Source organism: Equus przewalskii, chromosome 9, assembly GCF_037783145.1.
Source record: "Equus przewalskii isolate Varuska chromosome 9, EquPr2, whole genome shotgun sequence".
Lineage (NCBI taxonomy): Eukaryota > Metazoa > Chordata > Mammalia > Perissodactyla > Equidae > Equus > Equus przewalskii.
Genome location: NC_091839.1, coordinates 56,304,689 through 56,317,860, shown reverse-complemented (window position 1 = coordinate 56,317,860; position 13,172 = coordinate 56,304,689). Strand labels below are relative to the sequence as shown.

The window sequence follows — 13,172 nt, the reverse complement described above, 5'->3', positions numbered from 1 at the left end:
AAAAACCACATGATCATCTCAATAGATGCAGAGAAGGCATTTGACAAGATCCAACAGCCATTTATGATAAAAACTCTGAACAAAATGGGCATAGAAGGAAACTACCTCAACATAATAAAGGCCATATACGACAAACCCATAGCCAACATCATACTCAATGGGCAAAAACTGAACCCCGTCCCTCTGAAAACAGGAACGAGACAAGGACGCCCTCTATCACCACTCTTATTTAACATAGTACTGGAGGTCCTGGCCAGAGCAATCAGGCAAGAAAAAGGAATAAAAGGAATCCAAATAGGGAGGGAAGAAGTGAAACTCTCGCTGTTTGCAGATGACATGATCTTACATATAGAAAACCCCAAAGAATCCATTGGAAAACTGTTAGAAGTAATCAACAACTACAGCAAAGTTGCAGGGTACAAAATCAATTTGCATAAATCAGTAGCATTTCTATACTCCAGTAATGAACCAACAGAAAAAGAACTCAAGAATACAATACCATTCACAATCGCAACAAAAAGAATAAAATACCTTGGGGTAAATTTAACTAAGGAAGTGAAGGACCTATATAATGAAAATTACAAGGCCTTTCTGAGAGAATTGTATGACGACATAAGGAGATGGAAAGACATTCCATGTACATGGATTGGAAGAATAAACATAGTTAAAATGTCTATTCTACCTAAAGCAATCTACAGATTCAACGCCATCCCAATCAGAATCCCAATGACATTCTTTACAGAATTAGAACAAAGAATCCTAAAATTCATATGGGGCAACAAAAGACCCCGAATTTCTAAAGCAATCCTGAGAAAAAAGAACAAAACGGGAGGCATCACAATCCCTGACTTCAAAACATACTACAAAGCTACAGTAATCAAAACAGCATGGTACTGGTACAAAAACAGGTGCACAGATCAATGGAACAGAATTGAAAGCCCAGAAATAAAACCACACATCTATGGACAGCTTATCTTTGACAAAGGAGCTGAAGGCATACAATGGAGAAAAGAAAGTCTTTTCAACAAATGCTGCTGGGAAAACTGGAAAGCCACATGTAAAAGAATGAAAATTGACCATTCTTTTTCACCATTCACCAAAATAAACTCAAAATGGATTAAAGACCTAAAGGTGAGACCTGAAACCATAAGGCTTCTGGAAGAAAACGTAGGCAGTACACTCTTTGACATCAGTATTAAAAGGATCTTTTCGGACACCATGCCTTCTCAGAGAAGGGAAACAATAGAAAGAATAAACAAATGGGACTTCATCAGATTAAAGAGCTTCTTCAAGGCAAATGAAAACAGGATTGAAACAAAAAAACAACCCACTAACTGGGAAAAAATATTTGCAAGTCATATATCTGACAAAGGCTTAATATCCATAATATATAAAGAACTCTCGCAACTCAACAACAAAACATCAAACAACCCAATCAAAAAATGGGCTGGAGACATGAACAGACATTTCTCCAAAGAAGATATACTGATGGCCAATAGGCACATGAAAAGATGCTCATCATCGCTGATCATCAGGGAAATGCAAATCAAAACTACACTAAGATATCACCTTACACCCGTTAGAATGACAAAAATATCTAAAACTAATAGCAACAAATGTTGGAGAGGTTGTGCAGAAAAAGGAACCCTCATACACTGCTGGTGGGAATGCAAACTGGTGCAGCCACCATGGAAAACAGTATGGAGATTCCTCAAAAAACTAAAAATAGAACTACCATATGATCCAGCCATCCCACTACTGGGTATTTATCCAAAGAGCTTGAAGTCAGCAATCACAAAAGTCCTGTGCACCCCAATGTTTATTGCAGCACTGTTTACAATAGCCAAGACGTGGAAGCAACCTAAGTGTCCAGCAGCAGACGAATGGATAAAGATGTGGTACATATATACAATGGAATACTACTCAGCTGCAAAACAGAACAAAATCATTCCATTTGCAATAACATGGATGGACCTTGAGAGAATTATGTTAAGTGAAATAAGCCAGCAAGAGAAAGATAATCTGTGTATGACTCCACTCATATGAGGAATTTAAAATTATGGACTAAGAACAGTTTAGTGGATACCAGGGGAAAGGTGGGGTGGGGGGTGGGCACAAAGGGTGAAGTGGTGCACCTACAACACGACTGAGAAACATTAATGTACAACTGAAATTTCACAAGATTGTAACCTATCAATAACTCAATAAAAAAAAAAAGAAGCAGAAACTGACTTCTTACACGTGGTTCATGCTTTACATACACAATACAACTGTCGCACACATTTGGGTAAATATGGATCATCCAGAAACTTTCGTTTGTTTTACTAATCAGTAATCTTAATTTTGGCGATTCTCCACTAATCTTTTAGAAGCAGATAGATTTGTCTACATAAGAAAGTGGCAAGTGAAAGAGTATCTTTACATGAACCTTTTGGTGTTCTTGCTTATGGAATCTTATTCCCTGAGAAAGCTCCAGTGGGGGTGTTTGCCTGTATTTCTAATTCTGTTCTAAGGAAACAATCTGGACTTTCAAGAAGTACCTGTAAAAGTTCTTTTAATAAGCGAGTAAGAATTCTTTTTGTTATAACATTAAAATATTTTTCCAGAAAGTTCTTACAGGAAGCCATGTCTCTATTTATACAACAAACCACACTGAAAAAAATATGTTGACAGGAAAAAAATGCTAAAAAAACCCCAAAATAGCCAAGTAACTAAAATTTTGTTTCAGTCAAGATTTCCAACATGACACAACTATGCAATAAGCAAAATTGAACTGTCTCAGAAATACTAAAAACAAATCTCTTTTGGAATGTTTTCATTTGTTTTCTTTTAAGTGATCCATACTCAGAGAGGAAAATCAGCAAAGCCAACTTATTGATTCTATTTCCTATCCAAAGATCAAGTCTTTGAAGGGAGAAACGTTTTCAGTTCTGTTACATTCAAGAGATACTCAGTGTCTCCTCCTCAGTTAGTTCATTGCCCTATGGATCCTCTCACAGCTTAAAGGAATAGTACCTATATGCCTGTATACATCCTCAGAACTTCCCAAAATGCTTTCCTATCTATTATCACGTTTAATCTTCTAGGGAGATACTGGGTTTCACATTTTACAGAAGGGAAAACCTAAAAACACAGAAAAGTTAATTCATTTATTCATTCAACAAACACTGATTGGCCATTTACTATGTGCCAGAAACTAGACTGGCACTAGGAATGAAAGATAAAAAGACAGAATCCTTGCCCTCGAAAATTCATAAATGGCAAGCAGCATCACACAGAATCATTTGTTGGTGTTCGTTCTGAATGGGAAGTGACTTGTCCAAGGTGACACAATCAGTTTGCGACCAGGGATGACTGAACCCAGGACTGAGTTTCCTGAGGTTCACCAGCCTCTCTCCACTGCATTCCCTAAACTGCCACCTGCCTTGTAAAGTTCCCTTTCATTTCCTGTTACAGTAGGGCACACCTAAAACAGTCTCCACGCACTTCATAAGTAGAACAGATTGCAATTTTACGGTCTAAAGGGCTTGCCTTAAAAACTCAAGTACAGTCATTCTAGGAAATGAACAGCCATCACGGAGGAAGAGAACACTGGAAAAACCTCAAGAGAAGGAGCTTATGACAGCGAACGTCTGAACATTCACTTCTGGCCATCTGAACGGAGAAACTGCTATAAACACCAGGCACAGTCTAGTTCAGAAAATACGGCTCTCCCCGTTCAGAACCCCATAAGCACTTTAAAAACCTGTTCTTTAACATTTTGAGGTGAGGAGTTGGGAGACCTACTTCTAGCGGTGGTCATGACATTAACCTTAAGATAACTTTGAAGAAGTCAGCTAACCTTTGTGAATGTTTGTATTTTCATTGATAAGTCAGGGAGGCGGCCAAGGTCACGGTGCTGACACAGCGTGAGGTTACATGGCGCATGGGCCACGTGTAACCATGTGTGCAGCTTATCACACCTTATACAGGGAAGTGACACAAAGTGGGAGCATGGGACACGGCTAGGTCAGGAGAAGCATCTGCAGAGTGAGAAAATCTACTTTACAAAAACCAGGCCTTAAAAAAAAACCCCTAAAAATTAAAGAGGATAAGCCATATCACAAAAAAGTATTCTTGGCAAGCTGTGGGTCGGTAACAAGTTAGAGGAGCACAGAGGGTTAAAGGCCTTTCTGCCTGATTGACTTCAAGGTTGGGAGGGAAAAAGCCAATGAGGAGGAGAGACCGAAAACCCAGGAGAGAAGGTAACCACCGGCAAGCCTGGGGGAAGCTTTATCCAGCACTTTTTTTTTCACTAACAAGTGTGAGTGCTATATTTCCCTATAAAACTAAATTACTTGTAAGGAAACACCCAACACCCAAGGAGCCTTTCTAATTCACAGAAGTGGAAGCAGGAAAATCACCTATTAGTATGTTCCTTGAATTGACAGTAGTGTTGTTTTCCTTCTAAGATGCTGCCCCAGATGAATCACCCGTGAATATGGGGGTAAAAACCCACAAACTGAAATCTGAGATTCTCTGGTACACCTATGATGCAAAGTCAACCTATAACTCAGACTTGAGACTCTTAAGAAGAAAATTCCTTACTGTCCTTGTTTAAACGTATTCTGTACACGTGAATCAACACTTCTCGGTTTGTAAGATTTGGGCGGGGGCGGGGGGAGGGGCAAAGGGAGGTGAGGACGAGTACTAGCAGGTTCCAGCTGGCGCAATCTCTGCGCGGACCTTAAGGGCAGCAGGGCAAACCGGCCCTTCCATGGAGGGTAGAGGAAAAGGAACTCAAAACAACAACACTTGTATTTTTTAAATCCAGTCTCTAGAAATATTTCATTTTGCTCTTAGTTTTAAAAAATTAGCCCAATTCCCCCTATTTGACAAGAAGACAGCCTAGAACCAGAACTGAGCAGCAGAGTGTGTTAAGGTGTTTCTTCGATGTTCCAACGAGAGACAGAAGGCAGTTCCTAGAACCAAGATTGCTGGATTCATGAGCATCCTTCCTGAAGGCGGTTCTCTGTTTCAGAGCTAATAATGAGGGTACCACCCAGAAATTTGTTACCTATGTGACAGTGGCACATCTCTACTTTCCTATGCCGCAAGGCCCCACTGCAATGCTCCCTCCTCCAAAGTCATCCCTGTGTCCAACCTGGAAATTAATCTCTCTCTGCTGTGGATTCCCAAAGCACTTAATCTCTGTGTCGTTTGTAGCAACAATTTTGTTTTATATAAATACTGTAACTTTTTTGAGGACATAATATAATGCTTTGCACATTATAGACCTCAATAAATATTTGTCAAATGATCAACTGAATGAAAAATGAGGAAGCAGCTGGCCCTGGTAAATACAGAAACCCTTCCACAACCGCAGAATTTGAAAGGAAGTGGTGCGGTGTGCGTATGTGTGTGTACACACCTCCCTTCAACTCTCCCCCAATATCAAAACTCAACTGTTTTAACCAGAAAAAAAAGCCTAAGCCAGGAACTGCACCTAGAAATGACTAAAAATAGAAACACATAAAAGAAACACTTTATAAAGGAAACTGACTTCAAGTAAACAAGGGCTGGGTGAAAGAGAAAGATTGGCTCCAGGGACAATAATTCTACCAGTGTTAACACATTCTCTACATAAATGCCCGAAGGGAATTCTACCCGGCATCCTTTTGCTTCCTCTGCTAGCATGCATGACTGGGCTCTGACTAATGGAACCAACACCTGGCGAGTATCAAAACGTACAACTGTTTCCCCAGACTGAGTCGGTCACTGCATTTTCCTTCTAAATAATTAACTTTAAAGGCAATCTAAAATACTATAGAGCCGCAGCAACATTTCAGATGACTTCTGCCATACCACACCTCTTGCCTATGGCGAATTCTAAAATGTTAGGGTTCTAGAACAGGACCCAGTAGAAGGCATTTCCTGCTAAGAACGGAAGACCCAGAAGTCACTGAAGTCATTCTGCCAAGGTGGTGCCACAAGCAACAACCTACACAAGAACTTAGTGAACATGACTAACAGTAAAACCATTACATGAAGACACATCTCAAATATCCAGGGCTACTGTGGGAGGCCCCATGAAATACAATAGAGTTGAGGTTAGAATGATTCAAAAAGCCTATGACATAAAAAACCTAACATTACACACTTTCAACAGAATTATGTCAAATGATTTCACAAAACCATTTAAGAATATCCTCACAACAAATTATAACTGACATCAGCCTAGATCCTAAGAATACTTGTGTAACTCCTTTTAATAGACATCTGGTATTACCCATCCAGTACCTGTACCCCCTCCTTCTGATGTTCCTGGCAAACTACTCACACTCACCCCAATCATATTTAAGCGGTCCTATGGGACTGACTCTGTATCTCAGCTCTGGGGCTGGGCACATAACGTAGGCACTGCCATGTCCTTGGCTACAGTGATGGGTTCAGACAGGTGCATGTGACCCAAGCCTACAGAATCAAAGTCAAGCCTGGAACTTTTGTGGGAAAGAGAAGCTCTTTCCACTGGAAGCAGTGAGATAGGAGAACAAAGCCAGATGATGCTGCCACAGGCCACCAGGTGGAGAGGGCCTGCCTAAAGTGAAGCCAACATAGAAAAACCCCAGTCAAGAGAAAGAGAGAGTCCAAGTGCTGATGACAGTGTCTGAAGCCCTGTATCCAGCCACGAATGAAGCAAAATCCTCTCCAGGACTTTTCAGCTTTGTAGGCCAATAAATTCCATTTTATCACTTATGACACTTCAGGTGGGCTTCCAGTCACTTGCATCCCAAAGTTTTGACTGATCATCTTTCAATAAGAATTTTAGCATTAATAAAGTCTTCAATTGCTAACTCCAGATGCACTGAAATAATTTTTTTTTTTTGAGGAAGATTAGCTCTGAGCTAACACCTATTGCCAATCCTCTTCTTTTTGCTGAGGAAGATTGGCCGTGAGCTAACATCTGTGCCCACCTCCCTCTACTTTCTATGTGGGACGCCTGCCACAGCATGGCTTGCCAAGTAGTGCCATGTCCGCAACCGGGATCCAAACTGGTGAACCCTGGGCCACTGAAGCAGAACGTGTGAACTTAACTGCTGCACCACCGGGCTGGCCCTGAAATAATTATTTTTATGTCAAAATAACAGTGAAGAAATATAGTGGAGCAGGAATAGGACCATAGGAAAATCAAATGGGACTTTGTCCCAATCTGAGGTCTCTAATGTTAGATAGCTGTTATATTTCGATTTCCATCGTAAGAAATTCATGAGATCTCTCCATGCAGAATGACAAGGGGAGTGGATCTGCAGATTTCTATCACGAAACCCAAAAACCCTATTCCAATATTATGTTACATGTGAAAAAATATAAGATTTTGAAAAGCAGTTATGAAAATATCATGGCACTAGGTATTAAATGACTGATTTAACGTTTAGTTGTTAATGTTTATTCATTGCGTGCCTCCTCTGTGTCAGAGACTCCATTAGTTTAACAAAAACCAAGGTAAAACCATGTCTAAAATCCCGATTGTGTTATTTTACTTACACGCCACTCAGTACATTAATAGACTGTGTCTTCGCTCCATATCCGGTCTCCTTTAAATTAGCAACAATTCCTAAAACATCAATGCTGGAACCTTTGGATCCAAAGTTTTTTTCACTGTACATTATCATGTGAGCATTTGAAAAATCCTATTGAGGAAAAAAAACATTCAAAATTCAAAGGCTGGCCATATTTATTTTCCAGGAAAGACCAAGTCTTAGCCATTAGCTTTTCTTTAACTTACACCTAATATAGGTCGCAAAGACTGCAGTTCTCCGTTGTAACCTCCCCAATCTTTCCAGTCCTTGTATTCTCCTTCTTCAAGCAAATATTGATGACCTGTGAATCCAGGCTTCTCATAAGCAACCCAACTACAATAGAAAGAACATGGAGGAGTAGTAATTTTCAGTGGTGGTAGAATTTTTCCAATGTATATTATCAGTTTCATTGACAAACACAGATATTTCTAAAGCTAGACATGGCCTCGTGCATTATGACTACTTGAATTCTTCTCTAAAACTTAAGATACTAACAGAATGGCCTCAAGAAAACAAACTAAGAAACATATATCAATGACCTGTAAAGGAGAGTCAGAGAATGTGTGTGTCTGTCTGTGTGTCTGTCTGTGTGTGTGTGACTTTAATAAGAACTGACTCAAAAGACTGGATGAACTTTCTTCAAATAGCAATTAAAGTATTACATATTTTTGGCTTTTACAAGACCACCTTCAGTGTATACTTCTAGAGGAAACATGTGAGATCTATCAGGTACAAAATATCATAAAAGATGGAAGGCAAACTAACAGTTCAATAGTTTGAAGCATAACATTAATAAACAAGATCGTAGGTTTGATCAACCTGGATGGGCCAATTTATCAGCCTTGCTCAGCCGACTGACCCCAAATCAGCCCCTCAAACTGCTGTGTCAAATCCAGGTCACAACTGGCAGAGGAGAACATGTTTAAAAGTCACTCTACCGCACAATCTGGAATGTTGACTTTGGGGAGTGGGGGAGACATGTTTATTACTTTATTAAAGGGGAAAAAAATCCTTCCAGGTTACTCCCACCTACTTACATGCCTCTCAGAACTTTCATGGATCCTACTGACGTCAGTGGCAAACGTTCATCTCCAGTCGTTTCTTCTGTTTTTCCTCCTTCCATGATAAAACTACACATTTCTGTTTCTAGTTCCATACATTTTCCTTCAAAGAAAGGCTTCTCATAAATAACTACCTGTAATAGAAATGAGATATACCAGTAATTTGTAAGAAGTTAAATATCTCAATAGCTAAACATTAAATCAGTCATTTAATAGCAAATTAAAATTTTCTAATCATGTTTTTTGTTTTTTTTTTTTTAAAAGATTGGAACCTGAGCTAACAACTGTTGCCAATCTTCTTTTTTTCTCTGCTTTTTTTCTCCCCAAATCCCCCAAGTACATAGTTGTATATTTTAGTTGTGGGTCCTTCTACTGGTGGTATGTGGGACGCCACCTCAATGTGGCCTGACGAACGGTGCCATGTCCGTGCCCAAGATCTGAACCGGCAAAACCCTGGGCCGCCGAAGCAGAGCACACGAACTTAACCACTCGGCCACGGGGCTGGCCCCCTAATCATATTTTTAAAAATTAACTAAATCACAGTACCTTATAATAGAATTTTAAACATCAGGATTTTTTCCCCTGATATGGTATAGTCCAAAGCCAAGGTTCAAAAGACAACTTATAAATAATTGGTTTTGGTTCAACATCTAGAACTGATATGTAGAATTTTGCTTGGGCCAAACTAAGGAACCAGAGGATTCTAAGCTGCTTTAATAATGAAACAAACTATAGATCAAACTGAGTGATGTGCGAAGTAGAAATAGCAGAAAGAACATTCTGGAGCAGGGAGAACTTGTCTTGAAAAAAAAAGTTTTTTCCTGGCTAACTGGCAGTTGGCTGTGCAATGGGTAAATACAGACACAAATTATAAACTTAACACAACAATGAACCTTTTGAGGCATGGCCTCACATACTGTTAGTGATGACTAGTGCCATTAGCATCATCTTCCAGCCTGACGGATGGCATGTGTAAACTGGGACAATTTCCTTTGGCTGAAGTTATGTTTTATGGAGGTTGATATGGAAAATCACACAAGTGCTATCTTCATGGAGATGAAATGGGAATAAAATTTTAAATAGATATGTATATTTACCTTAGGATCTGTCGGGAACTCAACTTTACGGCCACCCTGCAAAGAAAAATAACATAGTAAGAAAAATGGTTTTTCATTAATACATTACCATCTCCTATTACCCATGGCAGTTTATGGTAAGCCGTTGAACCTCACAGAGTGACTGCATTCCAGGCGGTTTTCATTTACGTTGCGACAGTTCTAAAATGACCAACAATGCAGAGGGAGACATAGGAAGACAGTGTAGAGCATGGTCTCACAGAGGTGGTCCATACGCTGAATCTGCGTGTTAGGTGTTTTTTTGTCCCAATAAGCTTTTTTTTTTTTAACTCAGAAAATCTTTCATAGATGTGCATATTTCTCACTTCTCCTAAAAGGCAGTCCTACGATGGGACATCTCTGGACCCAGATTCTCAGGCAGCAACCTTCCCCTTTGGCACTTAGTAACCCTTTACTAGCACTACAGTGCTGGGCTCATGCGCATTTTTTCATCTGTAGCATTTAGCAAGTTATCCTTTCTATTACTTCTACCCTCCAGCTGGGCCATTGCCTCCAGCCGCCTGTCTCCACCACTCCCTCAGTTCAAATCCCAGCCACCCTCACTCCCGTCTATTTGCTGCCTGGCCCCTGGAGGCATCTGATTTTCTAACCCTTGACTTACAACGCTGTTGAGTTCACGCAAGTTCACCATGTGACCTGGAGGACACTTGAAATAATAAGATAAACTGTCAGATAAAATTTAAAACTCCCGCAGGATGGGTCTATGGAGGGTTGTTATACTTTTATAATAAATTTTTTTTTAATCCAAAAAAACTCACTAAAATGAACCATAGAAAAGGTATTGTATAGAAATATTAAACAGGGTTAGAGTTAAAATCAGGAGAGGTCAAGTCAGAAGGATATTTTTCACCAATATATATTTAATAGCTTAAAAAAAGTGTAGTGCAGCCAAAGATGCTCAAATGAACTGTAATTATAAAGGCACGTGCCTGATTTTATCAACAAACCAGAGTTTATACAACTAAGTAAGTATCCTTTTCAAAAGTTTCCTTTTCAAATGCCGTGAACGTCACAGTTTTGTAAGTTACCATTAAAAACTGCATTCAGAACCTGGGGCAATTCTTTCATACATTCACAAAACTAACAAAACTTTGTTCTTTGAAAGGGAATTTAATTTTAGAAAACAGCCCAAAACCATTTGCATTAAGGCCAGCAAACATGGAGGTAATTACACCGCAAGCTTTGGCAGGAGGGATAAAATTAAGATAAAGAATTATCTTCCTGACTTCCTAATTTGTTTCAGACTGATTCTAGAAGACAGTGAAAAGTGGAATTTCAAGAACATGTTTGTAACAGGAGCCTCACTCTTGCCACAGTTATTCAGTGAGTCCCTCCCACCATGCAGCACAGACGGTGCCCAACACGGGGGCCAAGACAGATGCAGCCTGGCTTAGGGTCTAGCAGAAGAAACAAAGGACAGGCAAAATACAGGGGTAGGGCAAAGCCTGGGGAGACAACACTCACATGGACATCCAGTCCCAATGCCCCCAAAGCTGCCACCCCGCCTAGCCTCCTGTCACTACAACTGGGCTGGCCCTCAGTGTGCCCTGCTCTTCCCCCAGCTCTGCCCTGGCTCATAAAGTGCATTCTCTGACACCTCCATCTAAAACAATCCCGCTCGGTTTTTAAGACCTAACTTGATTTATCGTGAAGCTCTCCTAAATAATTATGCCCCTTCTCCGTCGCATCACCGAGAAGGTGGACTCTATCTGACCTTCGTTCTGTTTTTCCACAAAGATTTAATTCCCCACTTTCTTCACTTCTTAAACCCACCCTGGGCTGAAGCTTCGTGCACACACCTGCTGCTCTGCTAGGTTGAGAATGCCCTGAAGGCAAAGGCCATGGGTAATCCACATTTGGTCATCCGTAGCATCTAGCGAGGTATACTTTCTATTATTTCTGTCTACAATAGGTCCCATCTGCTACACATTTGTGTTTCAGAAGTCTGCTTCATCGCTTCAAAGTCACATCGCCTAACTTATCAAAGTCAACCCGACAAAGAATCACTGACTCCAGGAACACTTTGTTAGATTCCATTTTTACCATTTTCAGAGGCCGCATGGATCCAATGTACGCTGCTTCTGTATCCCAGAAGGATAAGTCAGGGTATTCCCCAGGTTCCAGGATAAAAGGGATACCCTGAAATCCAGGTTCTTCATAAATCAGCCACCTAAATAAACACCAAGGAAAGAAGAAACAGAGACACTTCATCATTTATTGCAGTGGGACACAGCACCCCACTGACAAGAGAGGAAAAGAATGGGAAAGGATGTGGATCTGCACAAGGTACACTTACACTTAGATATCAGAGCAATGGTAGACTCAAGGAGGACTAAGCCATTATATGCACCCTTTCTTGATCTTTTACTTGTCTCCTTAGCTGGCATAGTCTACTTATTTCAATTTATATTATGAATTGCTTCAAAGTGTAAACATCTCTATCACTTCCAAGCAATAAAAGTAGTTATCTGGTTGCACCATATGTATTCAGAGAGGCCCTAGCTGGAGATCTCAAGCTTTGTTTTAAAAAGTTACATCTCACATGTAGCCAAAAAATAGGATGTTCTACCTAATCATTTGTCACAGTGACAAAAATTAACAACAGCTAACAAATCCCTAGAGCTTACAAGGAATGCCACCCAGAATTTCCTCCAATCCTCACAACAATGCTGAGAATACTATTGTCCCCATTTTACAGATGAAGTTATTAAGTAAAGGGCCCAGGGCCCCACACTGTAAGTACCAAATGCAGGGCTGCTCCAAGCCAATTCCAGAGCCAGGCTCCTAGTGATTTTTTCACAGCAATTTTTCTCATTCCAGGGAGTGCACTGAACTGAACTTACTCTTTTCACAATGACTCAGGATCATCATTGTGAGCATGACAACGCACAGTGGTGTCCTCGGGGGCTTCAAAGGTCTGTAAAGCTGCTTGTTCCCAGGCCCCACAGCTTTCTGCGTTCTTGGATCTGATTTTTATGGCTTTTTTAATACCGCACCCTTCTATCGGGCTTGTCAGCTGTCACTTCTGCTGTGGTCAGGGAACCAGCAGCCCCACCCTCATCTAATGTGATAGAAACCAGGAAACCAGAAAATCACGCCTGTTAGAACTGTGTCTAAAGACTCTGCAAAGTCTTGTCAATGTCTTCATTACTAGGAGGGTTCTGGGAGGATGAGGTTGCTGGGGAAGCGACTTTTATATGAGAGAGGTGTTTATATACCTCCCTCATAAACAAATAGAGAATTCTTAGTGACCACTTATACTCTCCAAGTCTTTATCAGTCTTGCTAAAGTGTCCTAGCTGGGGTCCTCCACCATGTTCCCCGGAACACTGTGCCAAGAAGAGGATGACTGTAAATGAAATCTTTTACCAGCAAAATGGGTCTGATTCTCCCCTCTTTGCTTTGCTTTTGTTCCCA

At 40.5% G+C, this 13,172-nt stretch overlaps 2 protein-coding genes across 3 annotated transcripts in view; one reads left to right on the top strand and one right to left on the bottom strand.

The window, feature by feature from the left end:
• Window positions 1-13,172, bottom strand: part of CRYBG1 (crystallin beta-gamma domain containing 1) — a 190,891-nt gene that overhangs the window by 16,806 nt on the left and 160,913 nt on the right. For both annotated transcript variants that reach the window (XM_070559172.1, XM_070559173.1), the window contains 5 exons: window positions 11,800-11,926; window positions 9,718-9,753; window positions 8,597-8,754; window positions 7,766-7,892; window positions 7,525-7,670 (listed from right to left, as the gene is read on the bottom strand). In XM_070559172.1, the coding sequence (XP_070415273.1) occupies window positions 7,525-7,670; window positions 7,766-7,892; window positions 8,597-8,754; window positions 9,718-9,753; window positions 11,800-11,926 (594 nt within the window). The remainder of the gene's footprint in view (window positions 1-7,524; window positions 7,671-7,765; window positions 7,893-8,596; window positions 8,755-9,717; window positions 9,754-11,799; window positions 11,927-13,172) is intronic.
• The window catches only part of RTN4IP1 (reticulon 4 interacting protein 1), a 150,373-nt gene that overhangs the window by 116,868 nt on the left and 20,333 nt on the right, over window positions 1-13,172 (top strand). The gene's annotated exons all lie outside the window — the stretch shown is intronic.